This window comes from Corythoichthys intestinalis, chromosome 8 (assembly GCF_030265065.1).
Source record: "Corythoichthys intestinalis isolate RoL2023-P3 chromosome 8, ASM3026506v1, whole genome shotgun sequence".
In the NCBI taxonomy this organism is placed as follows: domain Eukaryota; kingdom Metazoa; phylum Chordata; class Actinopteri; order Syngnathiformes; family Syngnathidae; genus Corythoichthys; species Corythoichthys intestinalis.
This window is the reverse complement of record NC_080402.1, coordinates 12,886,688-12,905,388: the sequence shown is the minus strand read 5'-3', so window position 1 is coordinate 12,905,388 and position 18,701 is coordinate 12,886,688. Positions and strand designations below refer to the sequence as shown.

Sequence of the window (18,701 nt, the reverse complement as noted above, 5' to 3'; positions counted from 1 at the left end):
ACAAAATAGGTCTCCGCGTTTCTTAACCTTAACTGAACCCCAGTTAAGAACCACATTATTTGACCAAATGAACCACCATGAAGCTTTGGACCAATTGGCAGCAAAGCTTCATTGTTTGTTTCACTGCGTTCTCGCGGCGGCCACGTTGTCACGCCGTTGACGTTTCTGCGTTATACTGTCCTACCGTGTTGGTTCTCATTATAATAGAGAAGGAGGAGTAAATATAATCTACACAAAGAAAAGGTAACCCGGACGACTCACAGCCTCGGAAAGTAAGGGTTACATTATGTCAGAAACCCGTTCGGTACGCCTACGTTTCAAATTGAGCACCACGTACCGAAACGGTTTAATACAAATACATGTACCGTTACACCCTTACTTGCTATACAAAGCATGTTAAAAAAAATGCTGATCCATACAACCAATTACTATTATAGGAAAATATTGACAATTATCAACATTTCCATACTACTGCACGTTGTACACTTCAAATGTGAGAGACAAACTATGAAACAAAAATCCAGGAAATCACATATTATTTTTAAACCATTTATTTATTTGATGGTGCACAAAACAAGTACTTTGTGTGATCAATAGTAACAGAAATTAATACTGTGTTTCATAATCTCGCTTGGCTATAACAGGTCAAATGTTCCCATGGTTCAAGAGCAGGTTTGCACACACTGTAGCAGGTATGTATATTAGTCCACTGTAATAACTATAATGTACATCGTAGAACTTTGTCATTCAAAGGAGTTGAATCCATCTTGCTGAAGATCTGAATTCGGTTCTCCTGATTAATCCTTACTGGTCAGGTGAGTGTTGTGGGAGTAGAGGAAGTAGCTTCAGAGAAAGGCTGCAAACAGATCAACAGGGGGATAAGTATTCACTATAAAACTGTCTACTATATATAGTGATGCTCATGTTTAATGACAGTACAGGGTCGATAAAAAATTTCATGACGCATTTTTCATTTCTCAAGCATCATCAATGGAATGAGTCACCATTTGAGAACGTTTTCTAATTATTGAATGGCTGCCAAAGGGTCCCCCAAAATGATAAAAACCCGAAATTCCGTTTCGCCTGACAACCAGGATTTCACTTCAACCCTTTGGGCCAGTAAAGTTTTTCTCTGGTGACCATTAGAGCTACGTGCATTGTCTAAAGGTCCAAACTACGCTAGGTGGGAGGGGCCAAAATTAATCGCGCGTTGAAAAAAAAAAAATTAATGCAAATTGCCTATTACACCGTTAACACTGTTATTAACGTGTTTAACTGATAGCTCTAGCTGTCATAGGTTTTCTTCCAGGCATTTGTGAATATTATGTTCTATCTTTACTCAGATACCTTCAATAACCTCAAACATTGAACAACAGGAGTGATCAACTCATTTCTCTTTTTGCATTAATGTTTGCATTGAACACTTTTATTGGATCCTCCAGGTCTGCAAGAATGTAAACTTGCGCAACATAGAATCCACATGTTCAGTCCAGTCTGGGCCAACATTCTCTTTAGGCAGATGCTCATTGGAAAAATAAATGCGACAATGGATGTCAGTCCGTCCGTCAGTCCATCCATCCATCCGCTACAGTGAGAGTTGGAGGTCACGGCTTGATGAAGTCAACAACACCACATCCTCTGCAAAAAGCAGAGATGCAATCCTGAGGCCACCAAACCAGACCCCCTCAACGCTTCGGCTGCGCCCAGAAATTTTGTTTATAAAAATTATGAACAGTATCAGTGACAAACGGCAGCCTTGGTGGAGTCTGGGAACAAATTTGACTTACTGCCGGCAATGCGGACCAAACTCTGACACTGGTCATACATTGACCGAACAGCCCTTATGTCAGTCTAGCTCCTTGGTAAAAAGGATTGTAACGAGGGTTGTTCCAATCATGTTTTTTTGCTCCCGATCCGATCCCAGTCATTTTAGTTTGAGTATCTGCCGATCCCGATATTTCCCGATCCGATTGCTTTTTTTTGCTCCCGATTCAATTCCAATCATTCCCGATAATTTTTCCCGATCATATACATTTTGGCAATGCATTAAGAAAAAAATGAATAAAACTCGGACGAATATATACATTCAACATACAGTACATAAGTACTGTATTTGTCTATTATGACAATAAATCCTCAAGATGGCATTTACATTATTTGTTAGGTTTTGTGTTGATTCCCTGCTAGTGTGTCCTTGTAATTGCCATTGATTTCACCTGGTGTACCGCTCCTTGTGTATCCTCCAATCTGCGTCCACCTGTGTCACCCATCTGTTCCTCATTGTCTCGTTACCCTTTGTCTGCGTGTGTATATAAGCTCCCAGTTTCTTTTCAGTCCTTGTTGCGTCATCGTCAATGTCTATGTCCGTGTCAAAGTCGATGTCTATCCAAGCCCTCGTGTTCCAAGTAAGTTTTTTGATACCCAGCTTTTTGTTAGTAACCTGAGTTTTGTTTGCTACTGTGTTTTTTGGGATCACCTCAGTTTTGGTTTGTACTTTGTTTTTTCTGTCGGCCTTAAGTAAATCATTTTTTGCACCGCCTTTTTCCCCCCGCTTCACTTTTCCTGTATTTGGGTCCACACACACCTGCCCGCCCAGCATTTCCTGACATTATTAACATTCTTTCTGTGAGAGGGATCCACGGATAGAAAGACTTGTGACTTTGTATATTGTGACTAAATATTGCCACCTAATGTATTTGTTGAGCTTTCAGTAAATGATACTGAAGGCCATGCCCAAATGCATGATGGGAAGTGCAACCATGACTGTGCATAGGGCTACCAATTGATATATCTTCTCTGCATTGGGAACTAACGTAAGGTGTTAAGAAAAAGATCAATTGCTACATTGCTTCCCCACATTGCTTCCCATGATATTTATAATTGCAGGGAGAGGGACTGTAAGGCTTTAGCCAATTAAAAAAAGGCTCCAAAGGATGCCAAAATTCACTCTACTCATTTTACGCTGCCATTTATCGATCTATATAGGTAAAACGGCGCCATTACAGATTGAGCGCGACATTGCGTGAGTTGGTCGTGCAGCGCATGCATTAATTGCGTTAAATATTTTAACGTGATACATTTTTTAGAAAATTAATTACCGCCGTTATTGGGATACATTTGATAACCCTACCTTAAGCCTAAACTAAAGACTCTGGATAAGTGTAACATATTATGTCTGTAACGTTAAATACAATTAGAAAATGATTTAAAAAATATATATACATTAAAAAAAGGCATGGACGATATTTTTTTGCCGATTCCGATACTTTGAAAATGACGTGATCGGACCCTATCGATCTGGACATCTCTAATTGTAACCACTATCAGCAGCATGTTTTGGACACATAGAATTAATTAACATGTTGCCTGTCATTTTTATGGTCATCGTATTGGATGGATTTGTCTAGATTTGTGCCAATTTGCTCAATTACGCTGTCTGAATTTCATTCATCTGACTGTTTAGCAGCTAACGTCATACATCGATCTCTTTTGGATGACTTCTTCCAGAAAGCCTAAGGCTCAAAGGTCTCAAAGCGATATCTACCAAAGTATAGCTACTTGTTAAATGAAGTCTGCTTTCATTGTACTCGTAAGTCTACTTCTATAGTGTTTGTTTTGTTGCTTTTGCCATTTTTTTGGTTCTATTTTGCAAAACATTTGGGGATTTGCACTTATTCGGGTCAGTTTGACTACTAAAGTGTATTTCATCACTTTGCGAGAACAGTTTGTGCACCATGATGATCAATTTAAATTATATTAAAAAGAATAATAATACAGTCAAGACTTACATTGTACAATCCAAAGGTATGCTTCATTCTGTACAGATGGAAGCAGAGAAAGGCAGAGACAGCAGTCTGGGCCAAGGTGAAGACTAGTAGAGAGGATTTTAGTCCACTGCTCAGTTTCTGTACAAAAAGAAACATTTCACTTTCCAATGTCATGTTAGTATCGTACAACCTTACACGGGTGCTCATTTTTCAATCTGCCTGATTTAAATGGTCACATAGTAACAGATACAGTGGGGCAAAGAAGTATTAAGTCAACCACTAATTGTGCAAGTTCTCCCACTTGAAAATATTAGAGAGGCCTGTAATTGTCAACATGGATAAACCTCAACCATGAGAGACAGAATGTGGGAAAAAAAAAAAAAAAACAGAAAACAACATTGTTTGATTTTTAAAGAATTTATTTGCAAATCATGGTGGAAAATAAGTATTTGGTCGATACCAAAAGTTCATCTCAATACTTTGTTATGTACCCTTTGTTGGCAATAACGGAGACCAAACGTTTTCTGTTACTCCTCATTAGCTTTTCACACCCTGTTGCTGGTATTTTGGCCCATTCCTCAATGCAGATCTCCTCTATAGCAGTGATGTTTTGGAACTGTCGTTGGGCAACACGGACTTTCAACTCCCTCCTCACCCCGTGGCGTCAAAATGATAACAAGAACGGGGAGCAAAAATCCCAGAACCACACGGGGGGACCTAGTGAATGACCAGACGTGTCCCCCTGCTGAAGAAAGTACACATCCAGGCCCGTCTGCGGTTTGCTAGAGAGCATTTGGATGATCCAGAAGAGGACTGGGAGAACATGTTATGCTCAGATGAAACCAAAATAGAACTTTTTGGTAGAAACACAGGTTCTCTTATTTGGAGGAAAAAGAATACTGAATTGCACCATACCCACTGTGAAGCATGGGGGTGGAAACATCATGCTTTGGGGCTGTTTTTCTGCAAAGGGACCAGGACGACTGATTTGTGTAAAGGAAAGAATGAATGGGGCCATGTATCGAGAGATTTTGAGTGAAAATCTCCTTCAATCAGCAAGGGCATTGAAGATGAGACGTGGCTGGGTCTTTCAGCATGACAATGATCCCAAACACACAGCCAGGGCAACAAAGGAGTGGCTCCGTAAGAAGCATTTCAAGGTCCTGGAGTGGCCTAGCCAGTCTCCAGATCTCAACCCCATAGAAAATCTGCGGAGGGAGTTGAAAGTCCGTGTTGCCCAATGACAGCCCCAGAACATCACTGCTCTAGAGGAGATCTGCATGGAGGAATGGGCCAAAATACCAGCAACAGTGTGTGAAAAGCTTGTGAAGAGTTACAGAAAATGTTTGGCCTCTGTTATTGCCAACAAAGGGTACATAACAAAGTATTGAGATGAACTTTGGGTATTGACCAAATACTTATTTTCCACCATGAGTTGCAAATAAATTCTTTAAAAATCAAACAATGTGATTTTCTGTTTTTTTTTTTTCGTCCACATTCTGTCTCTCATGGTTGAGGTATACCCATGTTGACAATGACAGGCCTCTCTAATATTTTCAAGTGGGAGAACTTTCAATTAGTGGTTAACTAAATACTTATTTGCCCCACTGTAATAGTTCGTGGTGAATTTAAACTAACAAATTGGGTGCACTGCTGTTGGGTGTGATGTAAAACCACATCCGTTTCCCCCCCCTTTTTTTTTTGTTTTTTTATAAAAGATCTTGCACTAAGACTACTCATTGGCTACCACTGACAGCAATTGACGTCCAATTAATTTGAATTGGAGAGGACTGGCAGTGAATGCAAACCTTTCCAATGAGTTAATGTCGGCCCGGACAGTGATAGTCAGGGAGACAAGTTTTCGTTGTGGTAGTATTTGCTGTAAAATGTTTGACAAAACGCTGATCTACACTTTTGGTAACCATGTGCAGAAACTGATACATACTGTGGCATAGAAGTGTGCATTACAGGTGCTGTCCAAGCTCGCACATGCTTCTGTGGGCTCTTTGTGTATATCCACAGAATATATGATGACGGCAATAATGGAGAACACTATGGAAGCACCATTCACCAGCAGGGATGCTTGGTACTGAAAGAGAAGGAGAAAATTAGAGTATTTAAAATTTCAATTCTGAGTGAATATGAAAAATGCAGATACAGTAGATATACACAGTGCTTAATTTTAACAAACCTCTATTTCAAATCCATCCGTGCCTTTCAGCTCCCCGCCCCCTTATTTATGTAATCCAAAATGGCCACCGCCAAGTGACGTCATATCATGATGATAACAATAATTGTTGGATTGTATCTAACCACTCAAATAACTTCTCTCTCAGATATTATTTTTTCGTTTATACCCAGCCAAAGTTCCATCCTGCAAATGAAATTAGTAAATTTACTCCCATCACAAATTTTGGGTTACACTGATGATTTCTCATGTTCAAGCTACAATCATTTGAAATAATGAATAATATTAAGCCGACTATTATAATGGGGGAGGGGGTGACTGGCTAAAGGGTTAACACGTGATGATGTGTGTGATGGCTACACTTACAGTCCTTGTGGTACAACGCTTGTTGAAGATGAGGGCAACCACTCCAGTTGTTATAAACTACACATGGACACACACAAATATTGGGTTGCAGTGATTAAGAAAGACATGTTCTCATCCCTTATTCATACCATAACCAGGGGTCGCGTTAACCGAATTTTTTCCGTCGTTGACCGGTTTTTTGAAATGGTGACGGAAAAAACTGAAGTCCGTCCGTCATTTTGACAGGTTGCAATTCACACCCCAGACCACAGGGTGGCGATTGAGCATATGAATTAGCTATTGTCTCTCTTAATGCATGACGTCGTTGGCTATTCTGTCAGAATATGTAGCGTCCCCGGGGTCTGGCGGCGGCACCATGATTGACACATCAACGCGAGGTTCTTATTGGTGCCAGCGCGTCATCCAATTGGTGGACTAGATTGCCGCCTGTGTATAGACCCCAATCACATGACGTCACAACTCCGCCCCCCTGACTGGAGCCGCCATATTGTGTGTCAGCTCGTCGAGTTTACACATTACCGCTACGTACATGCCTCCTATTACGGCGTGTTTTTCTGCTCGTTAACATTAATAATCAAAATGGTGAAGGCGTGTGTGGCGGTTGGTTGCAGTAACAGAGAAGACAGACGGCGAGACTTGAAGTTCTACCATAATCTGAGAGACCCGAAGAGGAGAGCGAGATGGACTGCTGTAATTCGACAAGAAATCTGGGCACCAAACGATCACCACAGACTATGTAGTAGTCATTTTATATCTGGTAAGATGCATTTAATATATATTTAGAAGATTTTGGGCTGACAACCACAATTAAGATCATTGTGTGACGTTGGTGATTGGGGTCTATATAGTTGCCTCTTTTTCTTTGGCGGTGGAGTTGTTGTTTTGTTGGTGTTGTTGGCGGTAAGCAGAGTAAAAAGAGGGAGAAAAATACCACGACATCCGTGTCTAATTTTTCGCCGCCAAGCAAGCGTTACAATATTAATTAAAAATGAATGAAAACTAAATACTATTGAATATGTAATCATTATCATTTTAAATATTTAAGTGACGGGTAAAAATAGATTATGACCGGATTTTTATGACCCTGTCAGTCAAAATGACAGACAACGAAAATGTCTAGCGCAACCTCTGCCATAACATACAAAATTTAGGAGGTAACTGAGCAAAAATAGCCAAAATACACTCACCACTATCCCACTCCACCATGGCACGCCAAAGGAAACCACTTCAGTAAAGTTGATTAAGTGTAGTGGAATAGAGTAGGAAATGACCATCAGGCCCAGCATCATCTGACTCACCTGTAGTGATTCACAAAAATGCCAATTATTAAACATTCCATAGCAATAATGGTTTTTGCATAATTGACCATTCGCAAACTCCGCCTCCTAAATGGCAATCGACCAATCATACGTCATAGAAACCGTTGTTAAGTGAGCATTATCTGACAAACTTGGATGTTCCATTGCCTTAATTGATTGATTAAAAACATAAAAATACCATTGGGGAAAAAGACATTTTAAGCAAATGTAAATCTTTGTCAACTGAACACAGTAATGCTTCAAAAAGTCCTTGTATACTGCAGTAGTGGATGCTGGTCGTTCAATGAGGGGAAGCTCAAAGTGCGACTGCTTGTGAGTGCTTTATGACAGTGGAGGGGCTCAACGGCAACCACTGCTTGGCAGAAATCCTAGAACCACACGGGGGGACCTAGTGAATGACCTACAGAGAACTGGGACTACAGTAACAAAGGCTACTATCATTAACCTAATGCGCCGCCAGGGACTCAAATCCTGCACTGCCAGACATGTCCCCCTGCTGAAGCCAGTACACGTCCAGGCCCGTCTGCGGTTCGCTGGAGAGCATTTGGATGATCCAGAAGAGGACTGGGAGAATGTGTTATGGTCAGATGAAACCAAAATAGAACTTTTTGGTAGAAACACAGGTTCTCGTGTTTGGAGGAGAAATAATACTGAATTGCATCCGAAGATTACCATACCCACTGTGAAGCATGGGGGTGGAAACATCATGCTTTGGGGCTGTTTTTCTGCAAAGGGACCAGGACGACTGATCTGTGTAAAGGAAAGAATGAATGGGGCCATGAATCGAGAGATTTTGAGTGGAAATCTCCTTCCATCAGCAAGGGCACTGAAGATGAGACGTGGCTGGGTCTTTCAGCATGACAATGATCCCAAACACACAGCCAGGGCAACAAAGGAGTGACTTCGTAAGAAGCATTTCAAGGTCCTGGAGTGGCCTAGCCAGTCTCCAGATCTCAACCCCATAGAAAATCTGTGGAGGGAGTTGAAAGTCCGTGTTGCCCAACGACAGCCCCAAAACATCACTGCTCTAGAGGAGATCTCCATGGAGGAATGGGCCAAAATACCAGCAACAGTGTGTGAAAAGCTTGTGAAGAGTAACAGAAAACGTTTGGCCTCCGTTATTGCCAACAAAGGGGACAGAACAAAGTATTGAAATGAACTTTTGGTATTGACCAAATACTTATTTTCCACCATGATTTGCAAATGAATTCTTTAAAAATCAAACAATGTGATTTTCTGTTTTTTTTTTTTCCACATTCTGTCTCTCATGGTTTAGGTCTACCCATGTTCACAATTACAGGCCTCTCTAATATTTTCAAGTGGGAGAACTTGCACAATTAGTGTTTGACTAAATACTTATTTCCCCCACTACACACAACAGTATACACTGACCTTTTTTTTTTTTTTTTTTTTTTTTTTTTTTACATTTTGGGAGAACTTCAAACTTCACTTGCAGCCTCTGGTTCACTACTTGCTTGAGATAATCAAGGTGGCGTTAGATATTCACTTGTTATTTAGAACTGATTGCTATAGTCATTGCTACATTAAAAGGTCTGCCTACAAATGGTCACAGTTTGCCACCAAATTGCCACATTTTCTTGTACAGTATTAAATCCTCTTTTCTGGGTGCAACAGTAGATAGTAGTTGATAGGCCCCTTTATTTTGAAAGATATTAAGCTATTTGAAATAATGAGGCGATCTGGCGTCTGTGACTAAAGTAGAGAATAAGTACCGCCCAAATATAGGCTTCACGAATGTCGAGAGAAATAATTGGCGGCACTGTGAGCCAGGGAACGCTAAAGTTGACGTCACCAGAGGTTGGTCTAATTCTTTTATTGTAGTCCATAGTTGAGCAATCCTGGCAAGCACACACGCCAACATCTGGAATAGCACTAGTCCAGACTCACCCCGATACATTTGGGTTGACCTCTCTGTTTGCCATCACGTAAATTTTGCTGGTTGTTGGTCAGTTTAACCGTATTCGAATCCTCAAGCACCTGTACTGACAGATCCCTTGAGACAGCAACAGCCATTACCTGGAAAAGGGAAGCATATCACATCCATGCATCACTAGGAATGTTTTAGGTCTATTGTCATTCTTGTGAATCTGTCTACTCCACTGTAGAGTAGAATAAGATCCACTTAGTAGAGGTGTGCATCGGCACTGCCCTCACGATTCGATTCGCTTACGATTCGGAGGTCCATGATTCGATTCGATTCGATTCAGAGGGTCACGATTCGATTCGGTTCAATTCGGCAATGCATCGCGATGCCTTAAAGCCTGGGATGCATTAAAATTCTAAAGCAGAGCATGTTTTTCGTGAATCATGAGGCAACAGAAGCGGTCAGACATTAAACAACTTTTTATTGGCTCTTGTGTCACTCCTGGTTGAAGTCAAATGAAAATGCTTTCAGATATATATATTAAAAAAAAAAAAAAAAAAAACTAGGGCTGTCAAAAGTATCGCGTTAACGCGCGGTAATTATTTTTTTTGATTAATCACGTTAAAATATTTGACGCAATTAACGCACATGTCCCGCTCAGAAAGTATTCTGCCTTTTGGTAAGTTCTACAGCAAGGCTTTTTGTGCTGTCCAACAGCGAACTCTTGTGGTCACTTTGCGACATGGTTTATTATTTTCTTCTTTTCTTTCTTCATTATGGCTGCACGACGTCTCGGGCTGATAATGTTGTGCTTATATGATCCTTGGACAAGATTTGTCCGCAAGTATGGTTGTTGTAAAGAATGTACATATTATGTTAGTAAGCGAAATGTTATATTTTTTGTATGAGACGCTTTTTGTTTATGTTTAGTGAACCTGTATAGCGTGCTAAGCTAACGTTGTTGCTAATGCAATGCTTGTGTACTTTTTTTTGGGAGTTTTACGACGGTCTAAAGAGGACAATGGTTTGAGGCTATTTTATTAATAAACCAGATGAAAAAGGAAGAAGTCTGATAATTAAGGCTTCGTTCACTAGCTGTCTAGCTTTGGAAAAAGTTGACGCTTCGGAGTGAGGACAGCATAGGCAGATTTAAATGACAGTAGAGTGAAATGCCCACTACAGTCCTTATGTACCGTATGTTGAATGTATATATCCATCTTGTGTCTTATCTTTCCATTCCAACAATTTATTTTACAGAATATATATATAATTTACAGAAAAATATGGCATATTTTATAGATGGTTTGAATTGCGATTAATTGCGATTAATTACGATTAATTAATTTTTAAGCTGTAATTAACTCGATTAAAAAATTTAATCGTTTGACAGCCCTAAAAAAAACAGATCACAACATTTAATTGGTGCTTTGTATGAGACCAGGGCTTTCTCTTTTTTTTTACACACAGTAGCAGCCTTTCACACAGTGCAACATCTAAACTCCTGTGCAAAATCAGTAATAAGTCACTGTATTTTAGTCACAACGACCCATAAATAAAAATATTCAGGTAAATATTAAAGAAAACGACAAAGAAAATATTGTAGTGCAGCAGCATCTTTATCGCAATATCAATCCAGGGATCAGTTCAGTTGCAAACAAAACATCAACTAAATTGCAATGCAGAACAAAAGTAAAATGTAACTCAATCAGTAACTACCACATAACAATAAAAAATAATGAATTAAAATGAAGTGAAGCAGCATTTTAGCAGCCATAACAATCTGTTTCAACATGAGGAAATATCAGTTTTTTGCAATCGAGAGAGCAGAGAGATAGTAGAGGTTGGAATGGGCCTAAAAACTCCAGCCCGACCCGACACGACCCCCTGGTATTGAAGCCGGCTTGGAGTGACGCGAAAAGAAAAACGCAGCAGCAGCAATTTATTTTCATTTCTTTGAGTTGGCAGAAAAAACGCAAGTTTAATGTTTAATTAGTCTAAATATTTTTATGATCATTATAAAAGCATTTACACAACGAAATAACGATGGGAAAGTTTAATATAAAAAAAAACATACGATTTTGTGGACACACAGCGAAGAAGATTCAAAAGGATCGCATTTGTGTTGCCTTTGTGTGCATAAAAAAGTGTCTTAACGAATTCTCAGTTGTCAGAAGAAAAAAAAGCAAGTTTTCTTAATGTTTAACTAGTCCACATATTTTTATGATCATTATAAAAGCATTTACACAACGATATAACGCTGGGAAAGTTTAACAAAAAAAAAAAACATGCGATTTTGCAGACACACAGAGAAGAAGATTTAAAAGGATCATATTTGTGTTGCCTTTGTGTGCATAAATAAAAGTGTCTTTCGTAACGAATCGCAAGCGCCACAGCGGAGGAGAAGAAGAAAAAGCTGGTGGCGCCACTGCGTTCATGTGCGTGCACAAGAAAATGCACAATACAGAGAGCCTGCTCTCGGGTTTATCCCATTTAAATTTTTTTTTTTTTATAATTTATTAGTCCGGCGCGGCGGCCCGACCCGACCTGAACGGAATGCTTAACATTTTGGGCCCGACCCGACCCGTTCGGTTCGGGCACAAGATCTAACCTCTAAGAGATAGGACATAACATAACAATGGCTGAAGCGGAGAAAGAGGGAGCGAGAATGATTATTGATGCACCTAAGACATTGAAAGCAGACATCTGGAGACATTTTGGCTTCTATGAGGTTGGTGGGAAACTTGACCAGAGTTATGCAGTGTGTAAAAAAATGAAACATGAGAATAATAATACAAATGGGGAAACCAAATCAGTTGCGTCACCGGAATTGTGCAGGGAAGATTTTTGAACGTACATATATATTTTAAAATGCGCTGAATCGATTGGGCTTGTTGCCCGCATCGAATCGAATCGTCCATGCCCCGCATCGGGATGCATCGCCGCATTGATTATTGTTGACACCACTACCAGTTAGTGTTGATTGTTGCTTGGGGGCATTGTAAAATGTTGTTATCCAGCAGATAAATGGTTCTCCAAAGCCAAATTTACCCAGTATTTTGAAGAGAAAGATCCAGTTAGCTTTATGGAATGTTTTTTGTACATCTAATCATTGAAAAATTGCTTTGTCTTTTTTATACCGTACCAAGTTAATGAGGACTAACAATGATCTGACATTCAGCACCTTCACTTACTTCACATCGATTTGGTAAGTAAAAATACTACTTTTATACTGTCGTGTTGTCTTGTGACAGTTGATAAAAGAGTAAAATATTATAGCAGCTGTTCCGCCGCAATGGTTGATGGGTAGTTGTGGCAGCCATGATTGAGAGTAGTGATTGCTGTTGTTATGTCATGTGTGTTCTGTTCTTTAAAGTGTGTTGTTTCTTGGGATCGTGCGGTGTATGGGGTACAAGAACAGCAAGTGTTAAAAACAAAAGTGTCTGTCATTCGCTCGCCACAATATTTACTTACCAAATCGATGTAAAAGTGTTGAAGAGAGCTCTGGATATACTCTATGCTGCAAAAACATACTTCCTTAAAACTAGTTAGCTTCCCTTATTTTCAGTGTAAATTTACTAGAAATAAGTAAAATAATCTGTGAGTGCTTCAAGTAAATTTACTCAGATTTCTTGAAATAAGCTGATTTTCAGCTAGCTATTTTTCTTAACAGACTTAAGCCATAAATTACTATATATACTCTTAAATAAAAGCTTGTTTGTCAGAAATGTTCTTAGCGTGTCAAGAGCCTTGGGTTGCTGACCCCCGGTATAGATAGACACTTTATCGTAGGCGGAGTTTGACTTTTGGGCCAGGGGGGGCACAACATGTTAATGACCCCAAAACGCAATGTCAGCAATAAAATTAACTTACAAGAATATTTATAATAATAAGTTGACAATGAGCGTTTTTTGTTTCCCATCATTCTTGAGGGGAATTCTAAATCAGGCTGCTTATAGGCAATACATTTCGCCAAAATCGTCCTCCATTGAATTTGGTACGCCCGCTCGTGTCGTGCCAATGTAGTTACCCCAGTCAAAAATTGTATCCCCTGGGCGGAGATTTAAGGAGGTAGATTTGTGTCTTCATTATTCTATAAAATAAAAATGTGTATGAACGCAAAAATAAATTTGAAAAAAAAAATGCATTTGTTTTAAGTCATTTTTTTCCCTGATTGAAGCAACTTTTTTGATTGAAGTAATGTTGTTTTGCATTTGGGCCACATTTTAGCTAAGACATTTGTGTCTTTATTAGTCAATCAAAAAATAAGTTGCTTCAAACAAAAAATATATTTTTTCAAAAAGAAAAATCCCTTGAATCAAAAAAAAAAAAAAAAAAAAAAAAAGAAAAATTTCAATCATAGAAAAAAAGTTTTTGAATGCGAAAAAATATTTGAGACTCAAATATTTGCATCTGAACACTTGATTTTTAATTGAAAAAGTTATCTTTGATTTTAGCAATCCTTATTGTTTTTGGGCCAAATTATGGGTAGGGCATTTGTGTCTAAATCATTTATCCCCCAAAAAGTTGCTTCAATCCCCAAAAAATATTTTCAAAAAAAGAAAATCTTTTGAAAAATTCCCTCCCCTATTTTTTTTTTTTTTTTAATAATATGCAAAGCAAATGACCGTCTAAGGTGCTAGTCACATGATCTGTTCGAAAAATAATTTTGACCCATTCTAAAAATCTTTTTTTTGTTGTTCATTCATTTTTGTTGTTTGCTTTAATGCTTTACAACTTCTACACATATATAGACCCTACTCACCAACGTCACACAATGACGTGTCGCTGTATCCGGCCGCCATATCGTCCGTCATTGTTTATCCGTATTCTCAATGGTTTCAATTTGTCGTGCAATTTATAGTGCAATTCATGGAAGCCCCGGTGCTTTCAGACGCTGTAAACTCATTGGATGTGTTGCATAAAAGGCGTTATGTGGAAAAGCTTCGGTCGATCCATTCGCCAGATCCATATTTTATGCCTAAATCGTTATTTTTCGACCCGCTGTCTCTGCCTGACATCTGCTACCCTGATATCTACAACTATCTTGTCCACAGAAACTCAGCCTATTCTCACGAAACTTTGAAAAACTTTAAGAGCAGCACTCTAAGCAACATTACCCCGTGAGACCCTTTACTTCCAATTTTCTAAAATGGCGACAATCAATAAAAAAAAAAGTTGACTGCGATGGCCGACGCTTAAAGGATAGATGGATATTGGACTATTTCTTAAATAAAATACATAACAACTGTGTCTCCCTTATTTGCAAAGAGACAGTCGCTGTTTTCAAAGAGTTCGATGTGACGCGATATTACCAAACAAGACACGCTGACATGTACGACAACATTACAGGGAAGATACGCAGCGAGAAATGAAAGCAACTTGAAGCTAGTTTAATTTCACAGCAGCAGTATTTCGCAAGAGCCCGAGTGTCGAAAGAGAACGCCACAAAGACGAGACTGTTGAAATTATGAATAAAAAAAAAATAATAAAGCAAATGTGACACACAGAAGGGCTTGCTAAAATTTGTTTAAACATATTGTTCTATGTAAATCAGCCAAGGTAGCCACTCGCATTTTTACCACACCAAATCTGGCCCCCTTTGCAAAAGGTTTGGACACACCTGTTTAACTGATGATCCGTAGACAAGGCCAGCTTCTTTCACTTGGTACCAGCTAAATATTATTCAAAATGTAATAATGGTGGAAGAAATAAGCATCTTGAATTTGAAACTGTATGTTGTCGGCGATTAGCCTCACAATGATCTTAATTGTGGTTGTCAGCCCAAAACCCTCTAAAAATATATATATTTATAATGCATCTTACCAGATATAAAATGACTACAACATAATCTGTGGTAATCGTTTGGAGCCGTTTTCTCGTCGAATTGCAGCAGTCCATCTCGCTCTCCTCTCCGGGTCTCTCGGAATACGGTACAACTTCAAGTCTCTCCGTCTATCTTCTCTGTTACTGCAACCAACCGCCACACACGCCTTCACCATTTTGATTATTAATGTTAACGAGCAGAAAAACACGCCATAATAGGAGGAATTTACGTAGCGGTAATGCGTAAACACGACGAGCTGACGGACAACATGGCGCGGAGGCGTGGTTGTGAGGTCATGTGAGTGGGGTCTATAGACCCTACCCACGTGACGTCACAACTCCTTCCTCCTGACTGGTGCCGCCCAATTGTCCGTCAACACATCATGTTTCCCTGTTACGGCTACGTACATTCCTCCTATTTACCACGTGTTTTTCTACTCGTTAACATTAATAATCAAAATGGTGAAGGCGTGTGTGGCGGTCGGTTGCAATAACAGAGAAGATAGACGGAGAAGACGGAGAGACTTGAAGTTCTACCGGATTCCGAGAGACCCGGAGAGAAGAGAGCGAGATGGGATGCTGCAATTCGACGAGAAAACTGGGCTCCAAACGATAACCACAGATTATGTAGTAGTCATTTTATATCTGGTAAGATGCATTTAATATATATTTAGAGGGTTTTGGGCTGAAAACCACAATTAAGATCATTGCTAGGCTAATCGCCGACAACATACACGTATGTATGTAGTGAGAGTGCTATCGCTAAACCATATAAACATTAAAAGCCCTAACTCCATTTGCAAACGACATGAAATACATTAGACTTGACAGTGGATGTTAGCAATAACAAAAGAGTTTGAATTGAAAATTTCGTAACTCACCTTTCCAAGCACAAGATAGATTCCTGCCGAATTTTTGTGGACGAGGACCTGTTTCACCCAACCAGCAACGAAGTATTTATAAGCCTCCAAGCTCTTAAAGTTTTTCAAACTTTCGTGAGAATAGGCTGATTTTGTGTGGACAAGATAGTTGTACAGTTCAGGGTAGCTAGCAAATACGGCGGAGACAGCGGGTCAAAAAACATCGATTTAGGCATCAAATATGGATCTGGCGAATGGATAAACTGAAGCTTTTCCACATAACGCCTTTTATGCAACGCATCAAGTGAGTTTACGGCATCCGAAAGCACCGTGAAATGCATTATAAATTGCTCGATCAATTGAGACCATTGATAATACAGACACAAAATGACGGACAAGTGGGCGGAACCATACAGCGAGCACGTGATTTTGTGACGTCGGTGGGTAGGGTCTATATAGGAAAGTCAATTACATGCAATGACACTTTTCGGCCACCAGAGGGGGCCTGCCCCCCCTTAAACTCCGCATATGCACTTTATTATTGATTGTAACTTGTATTATGTTGTTCTTTTAATTTATTGTGTATTTTTGTGTGCATTTTGGTTTGAGAGATCTCTTGCTTTGTCATGTACGGAATGAAATGTTTTTTTTTTTTTTTTAAGTGACTCAAATTTTCACTTTTTAAACATTTAAAACCAAATGTGATCAAATGTTGCGCCGCTTTTACAAACGACGCCCAATTGTTATACGAACCAAATGACTCAAGATCGGAGCTTCATTGAAACTTGCTGAAGCAGATGTTGGACGACTAAAATTAAATGCGCAGTTTGCACGTCCGTTAGTTTTGCATAATAATGTAACGGCATATCTGTGCGGATGTTGCGCAATAGACGAGATGTTGGTCCAAATTCAAAATACCTATCACATGGCGTAGATGAGATGAGTATTTACATACTAAAGAGAGAAAAATAAATCCTACCTTTACTTCGTTAAAGGGAAACAATATATAACTTCAATCCTTTAATGCGCGGATGCAGTTGTTTTCTCGTGAAGGCAGACGAACTAGCAACTTGGGGGCGACAGCCTGGGACATTGATTCCGCAAGACCCCGCCCTCGAGTTTTTAGATGGAATTGCACTATTGTGATTTATCTGCTACGTTGTTTTTGGGATCAACCCGATCATTTGGACAGATCCCCCTGCGCTCGTTCATTTTTTGAAGAGGTATGTAAGTATTTTTATACTAATACTTCATACTACATAGCACGCCCTCTTTTCATGCATGTGTTTTCACTCTGCTACTTACTACACGATGCGTTGTTTTTCCTGACTCGAAATGAAATTGCTATCCTTTGGTGAGCATTCCGCAAATTTGGCAATAATATGGGAAAGGGGACAATACAATTTCCTAAAAGAGGATTACACAAGGCTCAAAAAGAAGCCAGAAAGTTAGTTTTCATCTATACTCCCCTCGCCATGGTGAAAAGAGAAAAGCAGTAAAATGCATGGTCAAGAGAAAAACAATGATCAGCCACCCAAAAGGCAATGATGCATGATATACAATCAAAAACATACATTAAAATAAAATCAGACATCACAACATATCACAGCATATCATTTGATCACCATCACAACATTCTTGTTTTTCAATGTTTCCGGATATGTGTCAATAAGCCACATTTTAAGTTTTTTTTTTTCCTTTAATTTTTTGTGAAGGTCCGTTATGGTGTCAGCAGTTTTACTTCCACTTATTGACACGCCTCACTGACCAACTTTTGTTAGGAACGAAACAGTAAGCAGTACAGTGATCCCTCGTTTATCGAGGTTGATGGGGACCAGAACGATAAATGAAAAACCGCGAAGTAGCGCAAAAAAAAAAAAAAAAAAAATTCAGATTTAGCATTGGAAAGGGATACATATAAATCATGTTTTTCACTTTTTTCCCCAAAGTATAAAAAAAATTGTCAAATTTATCGCATTAGCAGGCAGTAATTAATTTTTTTAATTAATCACGTTAAAATATTTGACGCAATTAACGCATGCACGGATTGATCCGGTCATGCGCTTTATTTTTATTTTTTTACACTTTATCGTTAGTTGATCTATATTGCTTTTTTCTTTAATATCAAAAAGAACTAGGGCTGTCAAATGTATCGCGTTAACGGGCGGTAATTAATTTTCTAAATTAATCACGTTAAAATATTTGACGCAATTAACGCATGCCCGGAATGATCCGGTCATGCGCTGCCTCAAACAGTGGTACAAATGTGGTACAAAATTTGCCGTGAGAATTCCAACGTCGCTAATAAGAGCAGCGCGTTTTATGTAGTAGGGTCAAAGAATTTCAGCCATCCAAACTTTGAAAAGCACGAAAAAAACAGAGCATGTGGCACTTAAGCAAACTATCGATGTCAGACAGCACCCCATTCGCCCTGCACAGCGCCATGCACTGACAAACGTGTTTTTGCTCGCATTTCACAAAGCTAAACATGCA

General features: G+C 39.3%; 2 protein-coding genes across 9 annotated transcripts in view; one reads left to right on the top strand and one right to left on the bottom strand.

Annotated features, from left to right (window-relative positions):
* Positions 1-528: 528 nt before the first annotated feature.
* On the bottom strand, positions 529-17,338 carry tmem176 (transmembrane protein 176). The gene is made up of 7 exons (XM_057843909.1): positions 17,188-17,338; positions 9,549-9,677; positions 7,509-7,619; positions 6,322-6,378; positions 5,713-5,856; positions 3,789-3,905; positions 529-856 (listed from the first exon to the last, which is right to left on the bottom strand). Exons 2-7 carry the CDS (start codon positions 9,672-9,674, stop codon positions 812-814), a joined length of 600 nt encoding a protein of 199 aa, XP_057699892.1. The 5' UTR covers positions 9,675-9,677; positions 17,188-17,338; the 3' UTR covers positions 529-811.
* The window catches only part of vps37c (VPS37C subunit of ESCRT-I), a 36,916-nt gene continuing 35,256 nt past the window's right edge, over positions 17,042-18,701 (top strand). For 4 of the 8 annotated variants that reach the window (XR_009064189.1, XM_057843903.1, XM_057843901.1 and 1 more), the window contains exon 1: positions 17,062-17,431. The gene's annotated coding sequence lies outside the window, so the exon portion shown is untranslated. Of the gene's footprint in view, positions 17,436-18,701 lie in introns of all 8 variants that reach the window. The other 4 variants (XM_057843905.1, XM_057843902.1, XM_057843908.1 and 1 more) reach the window with 3 other exon arrangements.